Raw genomic sequence first — 24910 nt, forward strand, 5'->3', positions numbered from 1 at the left:
CTATGCTTCCCTCTAGAAGAACTCAGCCTCGTTGACTCTTGCAAATTTCTTACCAATTTAACTTTCTGCTTTCCCACCTTTTTCTTCTAATGAGCTGATTAGAAGCATGAGCAAGCTAGAAGGGAAGATTCGGGGAATTTACAAGAATGTACAACTATAGAGAAAAGAGATAGTTGTCCTTCTGACATAAAAGTCAGTTGACCTCCTGGCTTTACAAAAAAGAGTAGATAGAAAACTTTAAAAAAGATTACTATATATTAAAAAAAAATGCTTATACTGATTTGCACAAGGTACTAAAAAAAGGTCAAATTAATTTGTCTCTTTTCTTAAAGGAGGTACTGAATGTGGGAAGCATTTTAGAAAGATTTCTATTCAATTTTTGTTTTTGTTAAAGCTGTTCCATGAAGGGAATAAGCTTTTGTTTTCTGGGTAATATAATTTAGAGAAGACCTCATTCCCCCTTAAATGACAGATAAATGAGGTATTAATATATTTTGTTATTTAATGGTTTAAAGTTTTTTTACATTTGTCTTTTCCATTTTAATTGAATATGAGTTATTAACTGAGGTACCATCCTTTCTATGGTCATAAGAAGGGAACTTTAAAATGATTTGCCTCCTTTATAAATGTAAAGATTTTCTTATCCAGATGAGCGTTATCATGTTCAAAGTGTTTATTCTAATGGTGATGTTGTTTTTGAAACTCTTATTTTAGATTTGCCTTCAGAGTTGTGACCTCTTTTTGAAGGTGAATTTGATATTTATAAATTGCTAAAAACCATTTAAAGCCAAATTTATCTGGTGGGTATAAAGTTTGTAATCAGACTGGTTAAAATTATTTTGGGGCAGAAGTAGAGAGAGACATTGCAACATTGAGATGCAATTTCTTGAGTGGCTCTTAGGTTAATCAGTACATTTCTAAGAGAGTTGTTCTAAAAAATACTTTGAGTTGTTGCAGAATTATTACTGTTTTAAAGGAGTCACGCTCTCTTTGACTATTAGCAAGTTAGTTTAAGCAACAAAACCCTCATTTTAGAGTTATCTTATTCATCTGGTATAGAAATCTTTACAATTCACTTTCTACTCTTATTTTCAGACTTAGTATTTATAATTTACAGTTTAACCACTGGTTTATATATGTAAATGATGATGGTGATAACATTTAAAAGTGAATGTTATAGGCAAATGTTTGTTTATGCACGTGGCAAAGTTATTTGTCCTCATTGTCCTAGAAATGGCTTTGGCAGGATAGAGTTTAGTCTCATGTGTCTTGGGGAAACTTTGTTGGAATCTGATTGTTTTCACTTTTTAAAAAGTGTCTGGATCTTATTTGATGATAGATATTATACTCCCTTTTTAGATAAAACAGAGTTGTATTTTTTTTCTTTAATTAGGCTTGAGAGGCCCAGGGAATCCTCTGGACCAGCAGATTAGCAATGAAAGAGGAGAGTCAAGCTGTGATAGGCTGACTGACCCTCATAGAGCGCCTTCCGACACGGGGTCCCTGTCACCTCCCTGGGACCAGGACCGCAGGATGATGATCCCTCCAGCAGGTATGGAGAGAGTATCACTGTGATTTATGTTTGAAAGGCAACCAGTAAGTGCCACATACAGGAATGGGAGAAAAGAGGAGGACGCGTGTGCCGTGTCTTAAGAAAAACCAGGATATACATTAGAGAACAACAATAACAGATTTCCAAACAGAATAATTAGGGGTAATTGTTCACATTACAGAAAGCGGTTTTACCCCCCCAAATGGAATGTCTTTATTGTTTTTGTTGCTCATGGAAGTAGTACATGTTTATTTTAGAAAATCCAGACAAGGGAGAAAAGGCGTAATTAGGAAAGTAAAAAAATCCCCCTCGTCGTTTTAGCATGCGCCTCCCAGAATTTAGTTTTCTATCTTTGGGGATTTTTTTGGGTATACGTTCATAAACATAGGTGTACAAATCCCTTCATTGTTTCTCTGCCATTATACTGTTCACCTTCTTGTAATTGTCTTTTCTCATTGAACACTGTATCTTAGATTAACTGCCAAAATAAATAGACTTACCAGAAGAGTCCCAGCAGAACGTCCTGTCAGGCCGTCCCTGCTCTTCTCTGAATAGCCCCTACTTTCCCAAGGAATGTATTTAAAGTTATTTAGTTTGCTAAACTTTTATTTATGCACAGTGTTTCAGGGGCAGTTATGTGAAGTGAGCTGTGCCTGCTATGTATAAATTAATTACGTTAAAAAATATATGCTACTTCAGATTCGTTCCTGAGAAATTGGAGAGGGAAGAATATTGTGGTGGGAAAACTTTAATTGCAGGAGTCAGCCTTTGCTGTGGTTGTGTGTCTGTTCTGTGGACTCGTAGCTTCTGATACGCTGGCTCTCCTCTGTTTGATGTCACTGAACTGTCAGCTTCGTAAAGATGGAGATTTGTGTCACTTTGTTCACTGCTGTGTCCCCAGCACCCAGAACAACGCTAGGCCTGTAGTATTGGCTCAGTAAATATTTATTCAATGAATAAATACCTGAAGAATTCTGAGAAAGCTGAGTATTTTTTCTTATTGTTTTCTTATTTAGAAATATATATGCTGTGACTTACAAACTAAGCATCTGTTGGGGGTGGCATAGGACGTCATCTTTCAAAGATTCTTTCTTGACTTTAGCAGTCATTAAAAAGTTTAGGTGTGACAAAAATAAAGGTGAGTAAACTACAGCCCCTTTCTTAAGGGGCTTGATGGCAAGATTTTGGTGGATATCCTATCTCTGCATCTGTGAGAGGACTTTCCTTTAGAGCATTTACAAGCTGTCAGTGCCAAGAGTCCTCGTCACACGCTCTGCCCATCTCACCAAGTGTTATTTAGTGTAGTGGCTCTCAGACTTGGCTTATCACCGGAAAGAACCTAGGGAACCTCAGGAAAATGCAGCTACCTGGGTTCACCTCAGATCAGACCTGAACATGAACTCTGGCGGCAAGGCCTGTATTTCTAGAAGACTCCCTAGTAGGTTCTGAGGAAAGCTAAATTTAAACCACTGATCTATCCGTTGCCCTTACTTTATGGAGACGGGCACTGAGCTCCCTGAGAGGTTAGCTGACAGTCGAGTTAGCTGGGCAAACAGCTGAGCCTAGAACTCAGACAGCAATGACTTTGTTGTTATTGTTCATTCATAAAATTAGAAAGTATTTCATATGTCCTTTAAAAATTGACTGAGGGCGCCGGCCCACTGGTGCAGTGGTTAAGTTTGCACGTTCTGCTTCTCGGCGGCCCTGGGTTCACTGGTTTGGATCCCGGGTGCGGACATGGCACCTCTTGGCAAAAGCCATGCTGTGGTAGGCGTCCCATGTATAAAGTGGAGGAAGATGGGCACGGATGTCAGCTCAGGACCAGTCTTCCTCAGAAAAAAGAGGAGGATTGGCAGTAGTTAGCTCAGGGCTAATCTTCCTCAAGAAAAAAAAAGAGAGAAAAAAAATTACCTGAAACCTATAATTTTTCAGACCTTTTGATACTGTCTCACAGATCCCTGAGTCTCTTTTCATTTTGTTTCCAATTTTTTTCCTTTTGTCTTTTGGTTGAATAATCTCTATTGCTCCATCTTCAAGTTTATGGACTCTTCCCTCTGTCATCTCCATTCTCCTAGTAAGCCCATCCAGTAAAAGTTTTATTTTAGATGTTGTATTTTCCAGTTCTAGAATTTTCATTTGTTTTTTTTCTTTTGTATTTTGATTTATCTGCTGAAATCTCTTGTCTTTTTATTCATTAGAAGTATTTTTTTTAAAACTCATTGAGCAGTTTTCTAAAGGCTGCTTTAGAGTCCTGTGTGACCACTGTCACGTCAGGGTCGTCTTGAGGATGGCCTCTACCGATTGTCTTTTCCCTTATGAATGGGTCACATTTTCCTGTCTCTTGGCGTGTGGAGTAGTATTGAATTGTATCCTAGATGTTATGGAAATTCTGGAGTTTGTGATTTGTCTCTGAAGAGTATTGTTGGTTTCGTTTTACAAGACAGTTGAGTTGGTCAGACTGTAGACTTTCTCTCCTTGGTGGGCAGCAGCTCAAATATCAGTTCAGTTTTTAGCCTCAGCTGGAAACTGCTTAGTTTTTCTCACAGATGTGTGGTTCAGGGGTCAGCCATAGACTTGGGCAGAAAACTCAGAATTTTAGGCTCTACTTCTCTGGTTCTCTTGGGCTCTGTCCTTTGAGTTTTCAAGCCAGAAGCTTCTATGAGTTTTGACTGCTCTATGCTGCTGGTGGACTATGGTCTGCCTTCAGGCTAAACCATGAAAAGTGGAAAACTTCCCCCATGCCAGTCCCTTCCCCCAAGTTCCCACTCCTTTCTCAAATCTGCCTACTTTTGTTCATGCTTCAAAGCCTAGTTATTTTATTTTATTATCTTTTAGTTTTTCCCAGTTTTATTGAGATATAATTGATATACAGCACTGTGTAAGTCTAAGTTGTACAGCACAGTGATTTGACTTACATCATAAGTACAATGAATCGTGAAATAATTACCACAATAAGTTTACGTAACATCCATCATCTCATATAGATGGAAAATAAAAGAGAGAGAAAAAAGAATTTGTTGTTCTGATGAGAACTTTGAGGATTTACTCTATTGACAGCTTTCCTGTATGTCACACAGCAGCGATAACTATAGTCACCATGTTGTACATTGCTTCCCTAGTCCTTGTTTATCTTGTAACTGGAGGTCTGTACCTTTTGACCATCTTTATCCAGTTTCCGTGCCTCATCCCCCCATATTTGGTGACCACAAATCTGATCTCTTTTTCTGTGAGTTTGTTTTTTGTTTTTTTTTTTTAGATTCCACATATAAATGAGATCACACAGTATTCCTCTTTCTCTGTCACACCTATTTCACTTAGGATAATGCCCTCAGGCTCCATCCATGTTGTTGCAAATGGCAGGATTTCCTTCTTTTTTACAGGTGAATAATATTCCATCATGTATATATATATCACATTTTCTTTATCCATTCATTCATCAGTGGACACTTGGTTGTTTCTGTGTCTTGGCTATTGTAAATAATGCTGCAATGAACATGGGGGTGCAGATACCTTTTTGAGTTAGTGTTTTCATTTACTTTGGATAAATATCCAGAAGTAGAATTGCTGAATTATATATGGTGGTTCTATTTTTGATTTTTTTGAGGAGCCTCCATTCTGCTTTCTGTGGTAGCTGCACTACAGGTAGTTTCTTTTGTAGATTGTCCAGAGTTATTCTATGTGAGAGGGCCAATCTGTTGTGAGCTTACTCCGCCATGCTAGAAATGGAACCTGGTATTCATTATTTTCAAAGTCTAACTAAAAATTCAAAATTGTGAGCTTCTGAATTGATGTCTTCATAGAAGAGATATGCATCCATTCTATAGAGAGTGTCTCCAAATACTGTACCTGATTGGTTTGACTGAACACAGCGATCACCTGTGCCATCTCTAATTTTAATGAAATGGGATAATTCTGCAGACACAGCAGGGAGTTTTAGAGACTAAACTTTATGGACGAGCGGGGTTCAGTGAGTCCTGAGACTCTGGCTTGAGTTGGAGGAAAGCTGATAAATGCATTTAGCTATTAGCCGTGTTCCCACCTAGAGTAAAATTACAAAAGGATTCAGCGTTTGCCCTTGGTACATTGCCATCCCGTCTAAAGAGTCACTGACAGGTTTCCGGGGTGTTTCTTGTGTTTTGTTTTACAGTTAGCTAATTGGTAAATTAGAGAACAAAGAATGAGGAGATTTGGCTTTACCTTATCTTTGCTGTGAATTTTTGTGTAATCTTGAGCATTTCATTTTACCTGTCACTGTTTTCTCAGCTCTGAAGTATGGACTTCCATAAGACAGAGGGGGCGATAATCTAAAGTAATCCCCTTACATTTTATATTATGTTGAATTGTCAGGACTCGTGCAGAGTCCTGCTTTCCGGAAAATTAGTAATTGTGCCTTTAAAATTTTTCTTAAATTTGAAAATATTTTAGTGTAAGACATTTGTGTTAAAAAATAATAGGACAGCTACAATAACTAAATTTCTAAAGAGTATGTATTCTGTAGTTGTTGGCGATTTTCTGTAATTTAGTCCTATTAAGCATACCTCATAAAATTCATATATTCCCTTAACATATTAGTACTTGGCAGAAATTTTTAAAATTTTCATTGACTTGAGATGAGTAAGCAGAAATAATTTTAAATGATTCCATTGTTCCAAGGAATCTTTTGTTTTTGCACTGTTAACTACTTTGAAGAGGGTGAAAATCTTTCTCACCTTATATAGTGAGATATATAGAAAAGATACACTATAACTTGTCTTTTTCCTATGTATTCTAGCCCAGACATTTTTATTGCTTAGAGGTTTTGTTAGCAAGTAGGGACCTAGTTTCTTCAAGTACTCAACATTTTCGTCTCATTATTTTTAGCTGGAGATTCAGTCTTCTTATAGACGAGTATAAGTTTTAGTCATCTTTTCTTCCCAAACTCTGTGTGGAGTATAAATGATTAGTGAAGGTTAACGCACAGATTTGGTCACTGTATTGGGATAAGGCTGATTTGACTTTGGCACAGTTTGTACACAAAATCGATTTGAAGAGTGTGTGGTGCGCTGTATCTGCTCATCTGAGATTCTATTCTATGTTTGTGACTCAGATTGCATGTTGTAGAGCAAGAATGGTTTAGGTGAGAAAGCATTCGGACTGGAATTGAAGAAGTCTGGTTTCCAGTGTTCGCTTTTTATCTTTTTGTGTGGTTTTTGAAACTTGCTTTACCTGTTCGGACTTGAGTCTTTTACACCGTGACAGAGAGGAACTGCGTCATCTGTGTAGTCTGTTTAGCTGCGTAATATAAAATTTAGCCAGGTATTAATGGTTAATATTGAGATTTGCTAGATAATTTTCAGTCTAGGTGGTTAGACCAAGTAACATATAATATACGGTGTTAGTAAAACCAAAGACTGCTTCCAGCACTCCTGTCTAAACTCGTCGGTGAACACCCCTTGTTCATTTTTTAAAAACTTACCGGGAGACTTCCTGCTCCAGGTTAAGCCACAGTTTGCTTGAACTGGTAAATGTTGACACCGGTAAGCTGTGGTAAGTTGTGTAATAACTAGAGCAACCACTGGAAAATGTTTTTAAAGACGTACTGAAAAACACTCTAGGTCAGATAAAGCAAAATGGAATTCTAAAAATGTCCAAGTAACCCATAGGAAGGCAGGAAAAAGAAAAGAAAAATAAACAGAGGAAACAGAAAACAAAAGCAAGTGGCAGACTTAAGCCCTAACATATCAATAATTGCATTAAATGTAAACTGTCCTAACATCAGCAATTGGAAGACAGGTTGGCAGAATGGATTAAAAAACAAGCCAGCAAACCACCATTCAGCTATTGTGTCTCATCAAAACTCATTCTAGTGTAACAGTGTAGGTAGGTAGATTGAAAGTAAAAGGATGGGAAAGATATGCTATGCAAAGAGTCGTCAAAAGAAAGCAGGAGGGGCTGTTATTAGTATCAGATAAAGTGGACTTCAGAGCAAAGAAAATTACCAGGGACAGAGAAAGACATTACATAATGATAAAATGGACCGAGAAGACACAGCAAATCCTAAATGTGTACACACCAGACAACAGAGCTGCAAAGTCCTGTGAAGCAAAAAGTGATAGAACTGAAAGGAGAAACAGACAAACGCACAATTACAGTTGGAGATTTCAGCTCCACTCTCACCAGTTGATACAACAACTGGACAGACCATCCAGCGAGGATACAGAAGAACTGACCCACACCACTGACCAGCGGGACCTCGTCTGTGTTTATAGAACACGTCACCCAACAGCAGCAGAATACACATCCCGTTCAGGACCAGATGGAACATTTCCCGAGATAGATCGTATCCTGGGTGGTGAGACAACCTCAGCCCATTGAAAAGAATGGAAATCATGCAGTGTGTTCTCACCCACAGTGGAAATCAACTGGAAATAGTGAAGTCTTGGTACATGCAGCAGTTTGGAGAGATCTCAGATGTTGATGTTGATCTCAAATGTTGGATAGATCTCATTATGTTAATGAAAAAAAAATTCTCCAAAAGCTCAGATACTGTGTGATTCCGTGTATATAACATTCTTGAAATGACAAAATTCTAGAAATGGAGAACAGATTAGTGGTTGCCATGGGTTAGGGATAGTTGGGTGGGGAGAGTGGACGTGACTGTGGAGGGGAACCCGAGGAAGATGTTTTTGGCGTTGGAGTAGTTCTGTATCTTGAGTCTGGTGGTGGTTACACACATCTGCACATGTGACAGAATGGCAGGAGCTATTCACGTGCATTGTGCCAGTGTTAGTTTCCTGGTTATTTTGTTGCATTGTAGTTAAAAAAGATGTAAACGCTGGGGGAAACTGGGTAAAATGTCTGCAGAACCTCTCTGTGTTATTTTTGCAGCTTTCTGTGAATCTTTATTTTAAAATCAAAAGTAAAAAAAAAAGCCTTATACACAAATAGGAAAGTGCAAGTATTCTTACGCATTAACTTGATGATTTTTTCAGATTTGAGCACAGCTCTGTGACCAGCATTGAGATGAACAGACATTTTCAGTTTGTTTTATTCATCTTATGAATTTAGTTAGAAATTTTTATAATTTAAGCAGAAAAAATGTTCTTGATGAATAATATAAATAAGTTGTTAATATTCACATGTTTTATAGTAATCAGAATTAGAGTTTTAGCAGGAAATGTTCTGGAGATAACCAGTCAATTATAAATTCTTAGGTACCGAGCTGCAACAAAAATTTAACCACTATCACTTACCTTGCTCAGTGCTTCATTCCATAACAAAGGGAACTTCATTCTGTGAATCTCTCATCCTTCTGCTGAAGTAGAGGAGGAGAAAAACAGAAACATGCAAGTGCTTGAGGCTGGCTCGGTGGCATAGTGGTTAAGTTTTTGTGCTCCACTTTCAGTGGCCTGGCGTTCACAGGTTCGGAGCCCAGGCATGGACCTAGTACTGCTCGTCAAGCCTACTGTGGCGGTGTCCCTCATAAAATAGAGGAAGGCTGGCACAGGTGTTAGCTCAGCGACAATCTTCCTCAAGCAAAAAGAGGTAGATTGGCAACAGATGTTAGCTCTGGGCCAATCTTCCTCACCAAAAAAAAAACTCACAAAAAACATGCAAGTGTTTTTTTAAGCCTCTCTTTGAGTCACAACAGCTAACATGTGATTGACCAAAGCAAGTCACATGACAGAATTTAGACTCATTCGGCGGGACATATATCCCACCTCTTGAGGACAAGGATGCAAGGAAGGGTAAAGAATTGAGGTCATGAATGCAATTTACCAGAGGGAATATATTTATATAATGTATTTTAACTTATTATATAACTGTGTTAAAAAAAGTATATTTGTGTTCTACAATTTCTTGGGTTTTAAATTAGTCTTTGGAAGAAAGGAATATTTCATTTTCTTGGTTAGCCTTTTCTGATAAATGGCCTCTAAGTAACTGTCTTGCCTTTGCAGTTCTTGTTTAGAAAGCTGTGCGTATTAAGCAATCTTGAAGTGTAATAGTCTCAGCAAGTCTTTAGGAAATCTTTAACAATTGATCTCTTAACTCCCATATTTAGTAGTTACTAATACATTTTAAGAAGCATGGATATTAAAATATTCTTCTGCCTTATATAAACTATATAATTAGTAACATGTTTCAACAATATTAGTAACAAATAATTTAAATGAGAAAAGTAATGCTAGAATTTAAATGATAGCTTTTTGACTGTGAGAGAATGAACCTGCAGAATTCTTGGCTTTTAGCCTTTTAACTGATTCTTGAGAATTATGTCTACAGGGAAGTTATAAATAATTTATAGTGCTGGTGTTAACCCGAGTAACAATTCATCATATGTAAATAATTATATTCATGAATCTAACAAGAAAGATCGTAATTGTGCCTAAGTTCATGTAAATATTTTATTTTGGTAGGATTTTAACTTAAAAAATAGAGTAAGAAAACCACAGATACTTTAATGAAACAAAGTTTCGGTTTTTATCATTTTTTTACTCTTTGGCGTTCTTGATCCTCAGTGCTCCTCCTGATCAGAGCTCGCCTTCAGTATCCTTCTAGTCCTCTGTCTAGTCGTACAGCCTCCTTTTCCAACAGGGAAAAGGAATAGAGAAGAATAAAGAATATGAATTCTCAGCAAATCTCATACGACGTGGGGTAGAGAGGTGTGAATTAAAGGGGAATTATGTCGCTTCTCCACCTTGTCCTTTTTTGAGCTTTAATATTCTTAGTCTTAGTTATTGAAAGAGCAGGGAGTGTGTTCCTGGCTTCTGTTATTTTGTCAGAGCTTATCTTTTTCTGGTTTGGATAATATATTTTATGTAAGGGGTAGCAAAGAGGCTGAGCGGCTGTTACCTTGGTGGTATTGCCGTGAGTTAAGTCTGGTCTTCAGCCTTGCATGTATAAAAACTTACTTTCGTCTCTTTTTCTTGAAGAGCTGGACAAATAGACATATATAGCCAGGTTGATGAGGATGGTCTTAAATTTTTCTTTGAGAAAGACAAGCAGGCTGAGCAGATCAGAATGGTTTGCTGGCTTTAGAAGCACAGGCGTAGATTTTACTTTACTCGCTCTGGTTCGTAGACATTCCTGCAGACCATTGTCCTGGATTGCGAACATATTTTTAGACGAGATTTGTTTGATGGAATTACAGTTTGTCTTAACTTAGGCTCTTTTTAATCTCATTGGTGAGGTTTTGGAGTCCTCATAAACTTAAGGGGTCCTAACATCTTCAGCAATGGTTTTATCTTCTTAGAGGATGATATTTACTTTAAAACTCTTTCCGAATTTTGGGGCTACCAGTTTTTTGGGAGTGTATATATCGCTCGTATCACTTATATCTTCTTGTATAATGATCCTGTATAAGTTCTGATGATTAGTATTTGGTTGATAAAGTACTGCTGTGTATGTTTTATACACATAAACTTTAATTTTCACTTTTCCTAAAGAGAGTAGATTGAGGGGAGGTTAGGATGTGGGACCAAATGCAGACGACGTTTTGAAAAAATTTGCTTTCAGTAAAAGTGAGAGATGAGATTTGTAAAGATTGAAAATATTACAACATGTTTATTTGCTGTTGAGAATAATCCAGGATAGGAGGAGAAGTTGATGATGTATGGGAGAGGGTATAATTATAAAAGTAAGCCCTTGAGTAGGAAACAGAAAGGCTGGGATCCAGAGTGTAACTGAGAAGTTAGATAGGAGCTGAATCACTTTATCTATTGTAAAAAGAGGGAGGTGGAGCAAGGGGTGCAGATGTAGAGACTGGGTGAGGGTCGGTGAGGGGATCTAGTTGCATGTTTTGTTGATTTGGCAAGCTCATTAACTTGGGGTGGGCGCGGAGGGGATGGCCAGAGAGTTGAAGAGGGAGAAAAAAGTCATACAGGAGTCGTTGAGAGTGAAGGAGCTCAAACTTCGATGAAGTGTGGTATGTTACAGGGCAGTGTTGAGTATCCATTTGAAATTTATGGTCATAAATTGGAGACTAGTCGATACTATATTTTAACATAGTTTATAAAAATTTAATTGATCATTACAATTGCTTTGGGGTGTTTACTTTTTGCCAGGTATTAAGTGCTTTTTATGAATCATTCTAATACTCTTAAGAGTGTTTGTCCCATTTTGCAGATGAAGAAACAGAAACACAGATATGTAGCAAAATCCTGTATGTCACCTCCCAGAATTTACATATTAGTATTTGCTTCAGATTTATATGTGTGTGTGTGCATGCACGTGTGCGTAACTAAAACATAAACAGAAATAGCACACTGTATAAATGAATGAGGTCTATTCTGTGCCCTTTCCCGGGGCCATGGCCTTCCTTCTTTCCCAGACATAGCTACTCATGAGTAGTGGGTGTAAACTTACAGTCCATATATGATTAAAAAAAGGTATATTTCTGTTTTATCAAGTTTCTTTGTCAGCATTATGTTCTTGAATTCTTTCCGTTTTACTATGTATAGAGTTTATTACTCTAATTGCTGTATAGTATTTCAGTGTATAAATATACCACAAGATGTTTCTCAGTCTCCTTTGATGAGCATTTAGGCTGTCTGCAGTGTCCCACCTTACTGATGATGCTGCTGTGAACTGCCTTTCTGCGCCTTATCTTTAGAGATGAGTCTGGGGAATGAAATTGCTGGGTCAAAGGTTATGCGTGTTTTTGGTTTTAATAGATAGTGTCCTCAAGTGTGGTTATGTGTGAAGTATTTGAGAGTAGCTATTACTTAATGTAAGACTGTTTTGAATATTTCCAGCCATGTGAGTTAAAATTTTTATCTAATCATTTCTCTTGGTGGTTCTTTGATTATTGGTGAGCTTGAGCATCTTTTCACATTTGTTGGTCATTTGTTTTTCCTCCTGTAAATTGCCTGATCCATTTTATCTCTTGCTCAATAGGAATTCTTAGCATATTTTGAATGCTAATCTTTTGTCTTTTTGCAAATATTTTCTCTGTTATTTGTATGCTATTGTTATGCATAAATTTCAAATTATGTTATGGGTGAATTTAATCCATCCCTACTTTTATGGAGTTTTTGTTTTGTTTAAGACCTATCCCTAGATCAAAAATATATGTTGTTTTCTTGTAAAAATTTAAAATTTTGTTTTGATTTTTAAGCCTTTAATCTGGATTTTATTTTTGTTTTACTGTTTAGTGTGAGGAGTTTTTTCCCCATTGGATAGGCCGTTATTTTAATACTATATATTCGTTCATCAGTTTGAAATATTACTTTTATGTTAAATCAGATGTCCATATTTGCCTAGGTCTGTTTCTTAGACATTCTTTCTATACCATTGGTATCTTTATCCCAGAGTCGTAACCTATGATATGAATAGATCAGTGCTTTTATCAGCTACTTTCTGGGAATTTTTCTTTCCATTCCATTTAAATGTCTCAATCATTAGATTAAACTATTTCTTCGTGTTCTAAGTGCCGATGCTGCTTTTACTTGATTAGTTACCGGTATTCAACTTGAAAACATTTGAATCCTTTATCCATCTTAGTAATTCTCTTCTTAACCATGCTGGTGTTACTGTTGTGTGATAGAACAAATCCTTAAATAGTTACTCAGGAAACTTTTGCAGTCCAAGATTTGTTTTAGGAAGCAGGAGAAATGTCTGTGTTCAATATATTAAACTTAAAGAAACTCGAGTTACTTTTATAGTAATGAAGATATTTTTAAAACTCGTTTTCTAGGTCGGCCATATCCTGATCCAGCGCTCCCTCCGCCAAGGCATGACAGATTTTATCCCAATTCTGGTAGACTGTCTGGACCAGCGGAACTCAGGAGTGTCCCTATGCCATCTGTGGGTAAAGCAGGTAAGAAATGCTTGGTGTGTGCGTATGTGTTTCTTGATAATGGTGGCATTCTAAAGAGCAGGAAGCTGAACAAAGGACTAATATAATTGCCGTCTCTGGTAGCTCTTAAGGCCAAAATCTCTTTCCTGAAAACTTCCTGGTTTTGTGTTTCTTGTTATATTGTACACGTCCATGGCATCTACACGTTCCTCGTTGGCTGGTTAGGGCACCTGGTAATGGGTTGACTGTGTGTACCTTTGATGGTAAATTTTACTCTGTTCCATGATTTATATTCTAGTTTTTCCAGTCAACTTACATATGTCCTGTTTAGTAATCAGGGAAGTTAGGCTAGTGTGAATGGATGTGAGCGTCCACCAGAAAAATAATTTGAGTGCATGCTCCGTTGATGGTTTAGTCAGTCAACCTTGTTTAAACATTTTACACTAAGATTTAACTAACAGTTACTGAGCAGCCTACTATTTGTCAGACACTCTTTTACTTAAACCACCTCACCAACCCACTGACGTTGGGAAAAGCATATATCCAGTGTATCAGTCTGGAGTACATAACATTAAGAACATAAAAAGATTAAAAATAAGTAGAAAATTAAGATAAATTTATTGATAAAAAATTCCTCAGGAAAAGATATATATTGGGGGAGGGCATTACCAGTTATAATCTTTATTATTTTAGAAAATCAATCTTTTTTGAGTAATAAGCAAAGAAGCACACCTGTGGCCTGGATTTCTGTTATTAGTTATAATCAAGTTAATTCTTTTTAACTGTTTGGCTTTTGAAGTTGTTTTCCCTTATTAATTCAAGCTTAATGGAATGAAAGTATATGTGGATTGAACATCTGTTTCTCAACTAATGCCATTTAAAATTTTTTACATGTCCTTTTTTTTTCTTTTAAAGCATTGAACAATATCCAATTTAGCAAGTAATTTTTAAGTGCCTTCTGTTTAGAAGGTACCCTGCTTGACATGGCAGATAATATAATTATAATGAGATACAGTGCTTGGCTGCAAGAAGCTAATAATTAAATAGGGGAAAAAGACAAAAACCTAAATATTTAACTAATACTGTAAGTCCCATGAAAGAATATACTGTGTTCATGGAAAGCGAGAGCTCCCGTCTAGTTGAAGGATCAGGGAAAACTCCATGAAGGAGGTGGCATTTGAGCTGCTTTTGAGGGAATTTGAAAAATTAGTTGAGAGGTGGAGGTCTGTGCCAGTAATAATGAGCAACATAAGCAAAACAAAGAAAAGAGACAACATGAGTCATTGATGGATAATGGCTGTAAAGCTGAGTTATTAATCACTTAATAAGATCTTAGGGCTAAATGAATTAATGTGTGTTGAAAGTGTTTTGTAAACAGAAAAGTTCTATACATGTGTAATAGATTAGTACTGGTTTGTCCATATATGGTATTTACATGAAGGAGAATGGTGAGAGAGATGGTTGAAACACATCAACTGGCACTTAGTGCTCAGTAAACATTTATGGAATAAAAGTGAATTATCTCATTTGATCTTCACAATGAACCGATGAAGTAGATACTGTTATCCTTGTTTTATAGATGAAGAAACCAAGGCTCAGAAAGGTGCTCAAGATTTCGGGTAGGAAGTATCAGAGGCAGGATTTGAAGCCATGTCTGTCTGACACCAGAGCCATGGTCTTGATCCCTGTACTTTATGGAAGTGAGAGGACCAGCCACTGATGCACTGAATGTCTATAGAATGCTTACTGAATGACAGGCATTGATGGCAGTGGCTCTGTTTCAGTGGCAAATAGGATGAGCATTCCTTATCCCTTGAGGTCTAGTAAAGGCCTGAGGCGACAGCACTACATGGTGACAAAAGTAATGAGTACAGAAGATTATGGGAGCTTTAGGGCACTCCCCAGGAGGAGGTGTTGGTGTTTTGAGTGTGGGATGGTCAAGAAAGTCTTCTTGGAGGAAGTGACATACAAGCTGGTAATTAAAGGAAGAATTAGCTGGATGAAAATGATGGTGATAATGTTCCAGGAGGAGAGAATAGCATCTTTAAAGCTTTAGAGTTGAGTGCCTAGGAAATTATGGCGGTTACATGGAGCGTGAGCCAGGGAGTACTGAAACAAGCAGTGAAGAGGTAAGCAGTGCATACAGTTTTCAAGGCCTTGCAAACCTGTTCAGAAATTTGGACCCAATTCACAGGATAATGCGAACACATTAAAAAAGGATTTTAAACAGAGAAATAATACAATCAGATCTGCATTTCAGCGAAATTACTCTCGTTGCATTATGGTGAATAGATTGGAGGGAGCAGTCAAGATTGAAAGGAGGGGAACCTTTTAGGCGACTGTGCCAGAAATCTACATGAGCGATGTGGGTGATTTAGCAGAGGGGATAGATAGATGTGGACAGACAGAATATAGAATTGGGAGAATTTAGGGTTCAAGGCATGTGGGAGTGAGGGAGGAGGAGTCTTGGCTGATGTCCAGGTTCCTGGCTGTGGCACCTGGGGCCATTCATTGGTCTGAAACTAGGAACAAGGAGCAGCAGAAAGTTTCGCAGGAAAGATTATGTTACATTTTCAACTTACAAAATTAGCAGCACCTGTGATCCACCTGCATGAATATTCAAGCAGGCCGCTCAAGCTTTGAAGTCCTGGGGGAAATATCTGGAGCTGAGTGACGCATCTGGAAGTCCTTAGTGTTAGACATCAAGTTAAAGCTGTGGGAGTGGATGGGATTTCTCAAGGAGGAGAAGAGAAGAGAATAGGGCTGAGGGTGGAACTCTGAGGGGACCCCCATTTAAGGATGGCCAGCCGTAGTGCAGCCCACTAAAGAGACTGAGAAGGAGCGGCTAGAAAGGAGAGAGGGAGGAAGGGACCATCACAGAAGCTGAAGGCTGGGAGCCCAGCTTTCAAGAGGGGGTGGAGCAGTCAACAATGGTGAGAAACCACATAACTATGGACTAAAAGTGTCAATTTTAATTTAGCAAAAAAGAGACTATTTTTGATCTTGGTGCAAGTAATTTCAGTAGAGCAGTGGTTATTGCAAATAGATTGCAGTAAAATGAGAACAAAATGGGAGGAATTCCGAACTCTTTATGTAGAAGAATCCTTGATTGTGAAGGAGAGAGGTAGCCTAGGGGTATTCTCTTTCCCTCTCTCTCTTGTTTAAATAGCAGTTGGGAGAGACTTGCTGATAGAATGATCCAGCAGAAAGCGAGGAGGGGGAAACAAGATGATACGTGAGGAAGCTGGAGGCGAGGGATTCTGAGCTCAGAATCAGGGTTATAGATGTCTAGGAGGATCCTTTTCCATGATAATAGGAGGAAAGATCATGGAGTATAGTTGCTGATCCATTTATATGTTTGAGTACAAAAAGTTCAGCGGCTTTCTAAGTGACTGGTGTAGTCGGTTTGAGGAGAATGGAGGTTTGAAACTGCTGAGGAGAAAACTGGCCTAGAAGACACGGAAGGCAGGCTGGGCAGCAGGCAGCTGGAGGGGTGGCTGCAGAGCCCTTAGCCTGGAGTGCTGCCGGTCTACATGGCTCTGTGGTTTATTTTGCTGTTTAGCACCAGAAGTGCTTAGTGGCTCAGGTGGAGACCAAGTGGAAGCAGAGAGCTGGATTAATCTAGGGCTGGAATGGTGTCACACACGTGTGAAAAATGGCCGGGAGAGCGAGGACGGTGATGACTGGCCGAAGCGGTGGACGCTCAAGTCTGGTGACTTAGGGAGGGAAATGGAGAGAGGAGGAGGCTGTTAGATCAGAGCGCTGGAAGCTTCAGTGACTGGCAAGTCCAGGTATAGAGAGAGTGGTCATTGTGAAAGCTGGGACAGGATAGGTGCTTGTGGTCAGAGAGGGCTGGTTTGAATTTATGGTCTCAGAGAGAGCAGTTCTTGATAACAACGTCTACGGAACATTTATTTAGAAACAGTGGCTAAATTGAAATGCTAGTCCATGTTACCTGATGGAGGAATAAGCAAGGATGAGAGGGAGGAAAGAAGAGAGGGAAGGAGGGAGGGAGGGAGGGAGAAAAGAAAGGATGGAAAAAAGATGGGAGAAAAGTGCAAGAAGGAAGGAAGGAAGGAGGGAAGAAAGGAGGGGGTGGGCTCCTGCCTCCTGGAAATCTGATGCTGCTGCCCGCCTGCCTGGAGCAAGCTAGGACATCACTGCCGTGTGCCCTTGCAGAGTCTGCCGACATCTCCAGGATCTCAAGCTGTTCTTGTGGCCCCAGCTTGGGATGCTGGTATCAAGCTAGTTTAGGCACTAACAAGGGTGGGTGGGAAGATATCGATGTCCTTTGTGATCTGGAGATATTCCAGGAACGGAGTGGTAAATCATACATTTTCATGGTTTAACTTTTATGTTTAGATGGGCTGGTGTCTTCAGAAATGGAATCCAGTACAAATGATAGCAAAGACGATCTTGGTGTAAGTATTGAAAATGGAGTTTTATCCATGTGTTCATGAGCCTTCTAGTCTGTACATTTACTAGAATAGAAATTTAACCGGCAATCTAGTTTTGATATAAAGCTGCTTCTCTTATTTTGACAAATGTACTTCCTACCCAGCATTATAGCTGTTTCTTTTCTGGATTGTGCTCTGTGGTGATAAAGTACAACTTCTAGACTAAAGGCTTTAGAGAGTTTACTATAGTTAAGCAAGAATTTGGATTTTCCCCCTTAGATTTTTATTTGAATGTTTGAAAGTATATTTTTGTTTAGTACGTTTACAATCCTGGGTTGAGTCACCCTGAAAATATAAACATAAGCATCTTTCCTTTTTTTTCAGTCTATGCTTGATAAAAGAATGTTTCTTTTGGTACTCTTGGACGATTCTTGGGTTTATTTCTTTAGCTAGAACCTTACTTTGTTGGGTAAAACTTTTTTCTGTGGAATGAAAATATTTGTGATAGCCAAAATCCATCTGAGGTAGAAAACAGTCTTTCTCTGGCGCCCTTTGAGACGAGCATGGCCTGCTTTTGCCTGGGTGCCCAGGTGCTTGCTTCTAAGCCCAGGATGTTCAGGAAAACGACTGGAAGTTTTGCTGTTTTAGTGACTGCCGGGTGTCAATTTGTTACAGAATTTAAATGTGCCTGATTCATCTCTCCCCGCCGAAAGTGGAGCAGCGGGTCCCGGCTTTGTCCCGCCGCCAGTCCCGCCGGTCAGAGCCCCGTTGTTTGCAGTGGATGCGCGGGGCCCGATGGTGAGACGCGGCCCGCCCCTTCCTCCACCGCCCCCGGGACACGTGTACGCGGCTCCCCGAGACTGCTTTCCACCCAGGGATTTCCCGGGCCCGCCGCCGCCGCCCTTCTCAAGTATGTTGTTTGTTTTTTTAAATTAATATGTGTTTATAGAGTAAATCAGAGATATTTATTCTACTTTCTGTTCACGTAGTGAAACAGTGGAAGACCATTTTTCTCACGTGCTGTGGGTGTACCATTAATTTCCCAGTTGGGCAGGTGGCCAGCCATCAGCAGACTGTAGTGGGACTTTACCTTGATTCGTCTTAATGTGCAATTGTTTTTGTATTTCCGGATCAAGAACATCATTGGCTTTCTGCAGGATTAGTTAAGACTGATGTTATTTGTATCTTATTTGATAGAAACTGGTTACTGTGTCAATTGGTAAAAATAATTATTTTCTATTTTAACGCTAAAATTACTGACTAAAGTATTTCTTTAAATCTTTTTCTTAGGTGGTTCCCATGCAGTCCCTCTTATTTAAAAACTAAAATGTTTATCATGTTTAGACTAATTGTTGAGTTTCTTGAAATTCTTTCGTAGCCTCACATAAGAAAAAAGGAGTAATTTATTGCTTTTATACCTATCATTGCCATTTAGAGCTGTAGGTTTCTACAGAATAAATACATGGTTATCAAACATTAGATACAAGTCTATTATTTACCTGATGCAGTCATTCCTTCCTTCTTTGCTCCTCTATTTTTAAAGCTTAAGGTGAATTAAAATGATTTTGTTTGGGGAATTTCAAGATGGCCTTTGATTAACTGGAAATATTTTAGGATAATATCAAATTAGAATTGAGAATTACTGAACTACATTCTAAGTCTGGTGGAAATTGTATTACATGAAACTTTTTGTATATTTTGAAGTAATTCTCCTTTTTTAAAGGTGTCAAGATGTTAGATTTCCGTAGGACAAAGATTGTCTAAAATCAATAATATTCCCTTTCCTTGTGTGTAAAGGGAGTATTAATGTTGTAATAATTCATTTGTTAAATCAAATAATTATGCCGATGTCAGTTTTTGAATGTAAAGATAGGTAGTGGAAGTTACCGCAATACGGGTGCTTAAAGTTAAAAAATGTCTTTTCCCAATCTCTTTGAACAGTGAGAAATGTCTATGCACCCAGAGGTTTTCCTCAGTACTTTGCCCCAAGACCTGGATTTTTCCCCCCACCCCCACAGCCTGAAAGTAGAAGTGAACTCCCATCAGGGTTGACTCCACCTTCAAATGAGCCGACTACTGAACATCCAGAACCAGCGCAGGAAACTTGACAATGTTTCTGGTCTCTCTTCAAAAGTGATTGTGACTTTTCTCTCCTTTTCAGTTTAAGTAACTGCTGTTACTTAAGAGATTATACTTTTGCTCAAATTGAAGCTTATTGGAATTATAATTCTCAGGATAGTATTTTGTAAATAAAGATGATTTAAATATGACTCTTACGAGTAAATTATTTTCATTTTATTTTGTTCTAGATAGTATAATTATTTTAATTTGGTTAATGAATCCACTATCACATAAACAATAGTGGGAGTTTTATATATGTAATCTTGCAGTGGGGAATGTTTTAAACTCCAAAGGCTGTGTCTATGCCAAGAACTGTATTTACTGTGGTTGTAGACAAATGTGAAAGTAACTTTATGCCTAAGTAAATAAATTTTAATTGATTTAAAGACTTGTTCGGCATTGATAGTAAAATCAGCTAGTTTTTTCATAAATATGGCTCTATTAGTTAGTCTTTTTACTTCTCTCAGTAGTTTTGAGGCTCAAAATTAATGCTTTATATGGATCTTTCTCATTTGATTATCTTACCAAAAATGTGCCCTCTTTCTTGCAAATAGACAGGAATGACCAAAAGCAACAAATTAATCCACTTTTAAAAGTGAAAACTGATTATATTTTAAAGAAAGCCAGGATATTGTCTAATGGTAAATTTCAGAATTGGAATTTTCTTCATTCACTAGTTTCCTGTACAATTTTCTTTCTTTCTTGTTTTTCTCTTCCTTTGTAAGATGTTTACTGTTTTTAGTGGGGAATGTAGAGATTTACTATAGGATAACTGTACTGAGGCAGTGTCATCATTTTGAGCTTTGGGCTCAATATCCTCAGAATGTTTCCCTAACTTAGGTTTGTGTTCTCTTATTAGTCTTCTTGCACGTTAGTATGAATACGAAAGGAAAGCCGACTAAGTATAGCTAATAAATATTACAGTACTTATGTTGACAAGATGGTTGTTTCTAGTTGTTTACTTGGAGTTTTTCTTCGGTGCCAAAAGAGAGAAGAGTAGATATTCCTGAACAAAGCCATGATGCATTTGTAACTGGAACTCTTCCTGCCAGCCTTGCCCGACTGGCCTTGGAGCGCTGTGCTGGTGAGGTATTGCCATTCCTTCTCCGTTCTCACCAGCCTGAGAAAACAAGGCTGCGAAGAAAGGCTCTGTGTGAAATGCTTGGATAAAATATTACAGAGAAGGAAGACTGTAAAAGCATCATTACATTTGGTGTTTAAAAGCCAGATTTCAGGAGGAAATAAAGATGACTTTTTTAAGTTGGAAAGTGAAAATAAAGAGAGCAGTCGGACAGGTGTGATGCAGAACGTTCCAGTCAAGTGAAATTTTGTCGTTTGCCTTCAGACAGGGAAGACCTGTCCTGGCTTAGTACAGAGGAGAGGACAGAGGAGCAGACGCATCAGACAGGGTAAACAGAGAGGTCACAGACTGAGGAGACATCGTCGAGGGGGCAAGGAGAGCGCTCAACAGGAGCACGTGGAGGACGGGAGGCTTCACGTGGGCTGAGTGGTCTAAAGTCCTGTGGGGTTCCAGAATAAATGAACATGTTTAGCTTTAAAATACATTTTCATTAAAGTAATATAACCAAATGAGAATAAGTCAAATAATAGTATTTTAGGATGAAAAGCAAGTTTTCCCCCATTTACTCCTTATCCCCAGTTATACTTCCTAGTTAGTTTCTCTTTTAACTCTTTTTCTCTATTTAATTCTGGTGATTTTAGAGTTTTAGAAGAAATGTTTATACCTCTAATCTCTTATTTATTTTAACCTGACTTTTTAACATTTTTTTATTGCAGTAACATTGGATTATAATGTTATATAACTTTCAGGTGTATATCGTAATATAATTCTGAATTCTGTTAGAGTACATCATATTCACCACCCGAAGACTGATTACAATCCATCACCACACATGCGCCTGATCATCCCTTTCGCCCTCCCCCCTTCCCCTCCGGTAACCACCAATCCAATCTCCATTGCTATGTGTTTGTTTGTCATTGTTTTTATCTTCTACTTATGAGTGAGATCATACGATATTTGACTTTCTCCCTCTGACTCATTTCATTTAGCATAATAGCCTCAAGGTCCATCCATGTTGTCACAAATGGCCAGATTTCGTCATTTCGTATGGCTGAGTAGTATTCCATTGTGTATATATACCACATCTTCTTTATCCATTCGTCCCTTGATGGGCACCTTGGTTGCTTCCAAGTCTTGGCTATTGTGTATAATGCTGTGGTGAACACAGGGGTGCGTGTATCTCTGAGCATTTGTGTTTTCAAGTTCTTTGGATAAATACCCAGCAGTGGGATAGCTGGATCATATGGTAGATCTATCCTTAGTTTTCTGAGGAATCTCCATACTGCTTTCCGTAGTGGCTGCATTAGTCTGCACTCCCACCAGCAGTGTACGAGGGTTCCCTTCTCTCCACACCCTCTCCAACGCTTGTTTCCTGTCTTGTTAATCACAGCCGTTCTGACTGGAGTGACTATGTTTCTAATCTCTGATTTATTAACTCGATTTAGTAAGTTTATCACTTTGCGTATTGATTCCTTGAGATGAAAAGTCAGGACTTAACACACACTACTCCCATCCCCATTTTTTCCTCTTCATGTCTGATATTTATCCAGATTAAAATTTTCTGTTGTTTCTTTTGTAATTTTAATATATTTAAAGCTCTGTTAGGACTCCTCATTATTCCACTTCCTCTCTTTCCCCATGCTGGCCCAAATCCTATTTTCTCTTAGCTAAACCTTTATATTTTCAAGGTTGCTAATAATTATATCATGCCTACAAGCATAACCCAGCTTTTATACTTGGTCCATAGTTATCTAAAATACAAAAATCAATAAGTAGCATTTATGTCATTATTGTCATTTCAGTATTGTTCACAATCAAGCCAAATCATATACTAAATTTATATTTCCTCTTCTACGAATCCTAGACCCATAGTTTCTGGGTCACTCTGAAGAGAATGTTCTTAAACATCAGAGTGAAATGAATAATTTTTTCTTGCTCCACTCTCTATTCATTTACCAATAGTAGCCTAAAATAATGGTATGTTTTGGTTAGTTTTACACTTGGGCAGAGTATACAACCCGCCTCCCACTTTTCTCACGTGCTTTCTTTGTTTTCCTCTCATTTTATTTGACATTGTCATGTCCTGATTTTTAAAAAAATTCTCTTTCGTGTCTTTTCTGTTGGATGTGTGTTTGTTTGTTAAGGACCATCTTGGAGGCCTGTGACTTCCCGCCGCAGACCAGACTGGCTGCTCGATGCTCGAGGCCGTGAACAGAGCCTGCGTTTTGACTGATTTCTTGGGATTGCTCCATTGTTTCTCCTCTATCTTGCTGTTTTTTGTTTTATTTAATTTAAGTCTTTTGTTTTGCTGGAGTTCACTCTCCAGTAATTTCCTAAGAGAGGATGCAGGGAATGTAAAGTTTGTGGATCCTGGCATGTCTGAAAATTTTATTCCTCTACCCCCTTTTTTGGTGTTAGTTTATCTGGATATCGAATTATTGGTCAGAATTTTGGATATATTGTTCTTTTAACATAATTAATATCAGTATATTGCCTTTTAATATCTGTTGTTGCTGGTGAGAAGTCTGAAGGGAATTTGATTCTGTTCTCTTCTTGGTAACTTGATTTTTTCCTATAGAAACTTTTAGGATTTTTTTTGTTATCTTTCGTTTGTTTAGGATTTTTCATTATCTTTGGTGTTCTAGAAATCACTTTGATGTGTCTACATGTGAGACTTTTTTCATTTATTTTTGTGTTAGTTCAGGTCCTCTGAGAAGCAGATTCCAAGCTGGAATTAGCCATTGATTTATTGAGGGAGAACACCTGGGAAGAATTTAGGGGAGAGAGTGCCGAGTGTGGTGCAGGGCTGGCATCTGTGAAAGGAGAGAGGGAAGGAGGGAAGACGGGGTGGGAAGAGCCTCAGATTATAGTGCGGCTCTGAGAAAACCTGAGCCGAGGCGATGGCAGCGCCCCGGCAGAGATGGCCTGTGAGAGGTGGCCCTCCTTGGGTGGGAATGGCTCTGCTCTAGGCCCCTGCGTGTTCTGTCCTTGGCTGGGAGCCCCCGGGGACAACCTGGTCATGGTGCGCATGCTGGAGGTGCCGCAACGAGAGGCTGTCCGCCAACCCTCCTCCTGCAGCAGTCTCTGTCTCTCTGTCTGTCTCTCTTATCTCTGTCTCTCTCTGTCTCTCTCTCAGGGAGGCAGGACCAGAGGGCGCTCCTCGCTGTTAGTTTGTTAGGCACTTGAACTCTGAAGACTCGTGTCCTCCAACTCTGGGAAATTGTATTTTATCTTTGGTAAATTCCTTTCCTACTTTTTCTCTTTTATTTTTTTATTTCTCTCTTTATTTTCTGGAAAATTTTCTCAACCTTATATTTTGATCCTTAAATTTTATATTCTCAGCAAGCATATGTTTAATCTTTAAGATCATTCTTTATTATACTTTGTTCCTTTTTCATAGATCCTGTCCTTTTTGTAAAGATCTAGTATCTTGAATTTCTCCATATTAAATCAGAGGTTTCTGAAAGTGTTCTTTTGAATTCTCTCTGTTTCCTCTGTTTGTTCATCTCGAGCTTCCTCTCCTCGTGTGCCCGGTAAGCCTTAAGTCGTCCCTGTTTAATGAAGATGAACTAGTTAGCTGATTCTGATGTATCCTTTTTCTAGATAAGAAGGCCTGAATTGCCTGTTAGATCTCTTTGTTGAGTGGGGAATCGGGCTGGGAGCTCTTTGCGGCGGGGTGTGGGGTGGAGACAGGGAATCAGTGACTAATAGGCTGTGCCTTAGGCTGAGCAGATGGGGAGCTGGCTGACTGGGTGGGCCTTCCAGGTACCAGGACGAGAGGGGGTTCCTCTAGGTCACCTCACTTCACACTAGGAGCTTCTGCTGGTTGGAAACAGTTTAATTTCTTTAGGGAATATCTGTACGGTATTTTAGCTGGAGGCGAATCCTGGCTCACTGCCTTGTGCTTGGGGTTGTGGCAGGGGAATGGTGGTACCAACTCTAAGTTATTCTGTGCACAGATCTTCACCCACTCTCCCTATTTT

The 24910-nt window shown here is 38.7% G+C and overlaps 1 protein-coding gene across 17 annotated transcripts in view; it reads left to right on the top strand.

Moving 5' to 3' along the window:
• Positions 1 to 19995, top strand: part of MIA2 (MIA SH3 domain ER export factor 2) — an 87299-nt gene extending 67304 nt beyond the window's left edge. For all 17 annotated transcript variants that reach the window (XR_011501575.1, XR_011501576.1, XM_014844094.3 and 14 more), the window contains 5 exons: positions 1394 to 1552; positions 13227 to 13349; positions 17691 to 17749; positions 18401 to 18635; positions 19667 to 19995. Coding sequence is in view for 15 of the 17 variants with exons in the window: in XM_014844094.3 (XP_014699580.3) it covers positions 1394 to 1552; positions 13227 to 13349; positions 17691 to 17749; positions 18401 to 18635; positions 19667 to 19833 (743 nt within the window). In the remaining 2 variants the exon portion in view is untranslated. The remainder of the gene's footprint in view (positions 1 to 1393; positions 1553 to 13226; positions 13350 to 17690; positions 17750 to 18400; positions 18636 to 19666) is intronic.
• The last annotated feature ends 4915 nt before the right edge of the window (positions 19996 to 24910 follow it).

The sequence above is a fragment of the Equus asinus genome, chromosome 2 (genome assembly GCF_041296235.1).
Source record: "Equus asinus isolate D_3611 breed Donkey chromosome 2, EquAss-T2T_v2, whole genome shotgun sequence".
In the NCBI taxonomy this organism is placed as follows: domain Eukaryota; kingdom Metazoa; phylum Chordata; class Mammalia; order Perissodactyla; family Equidae; genus Equus; species Equus asinus.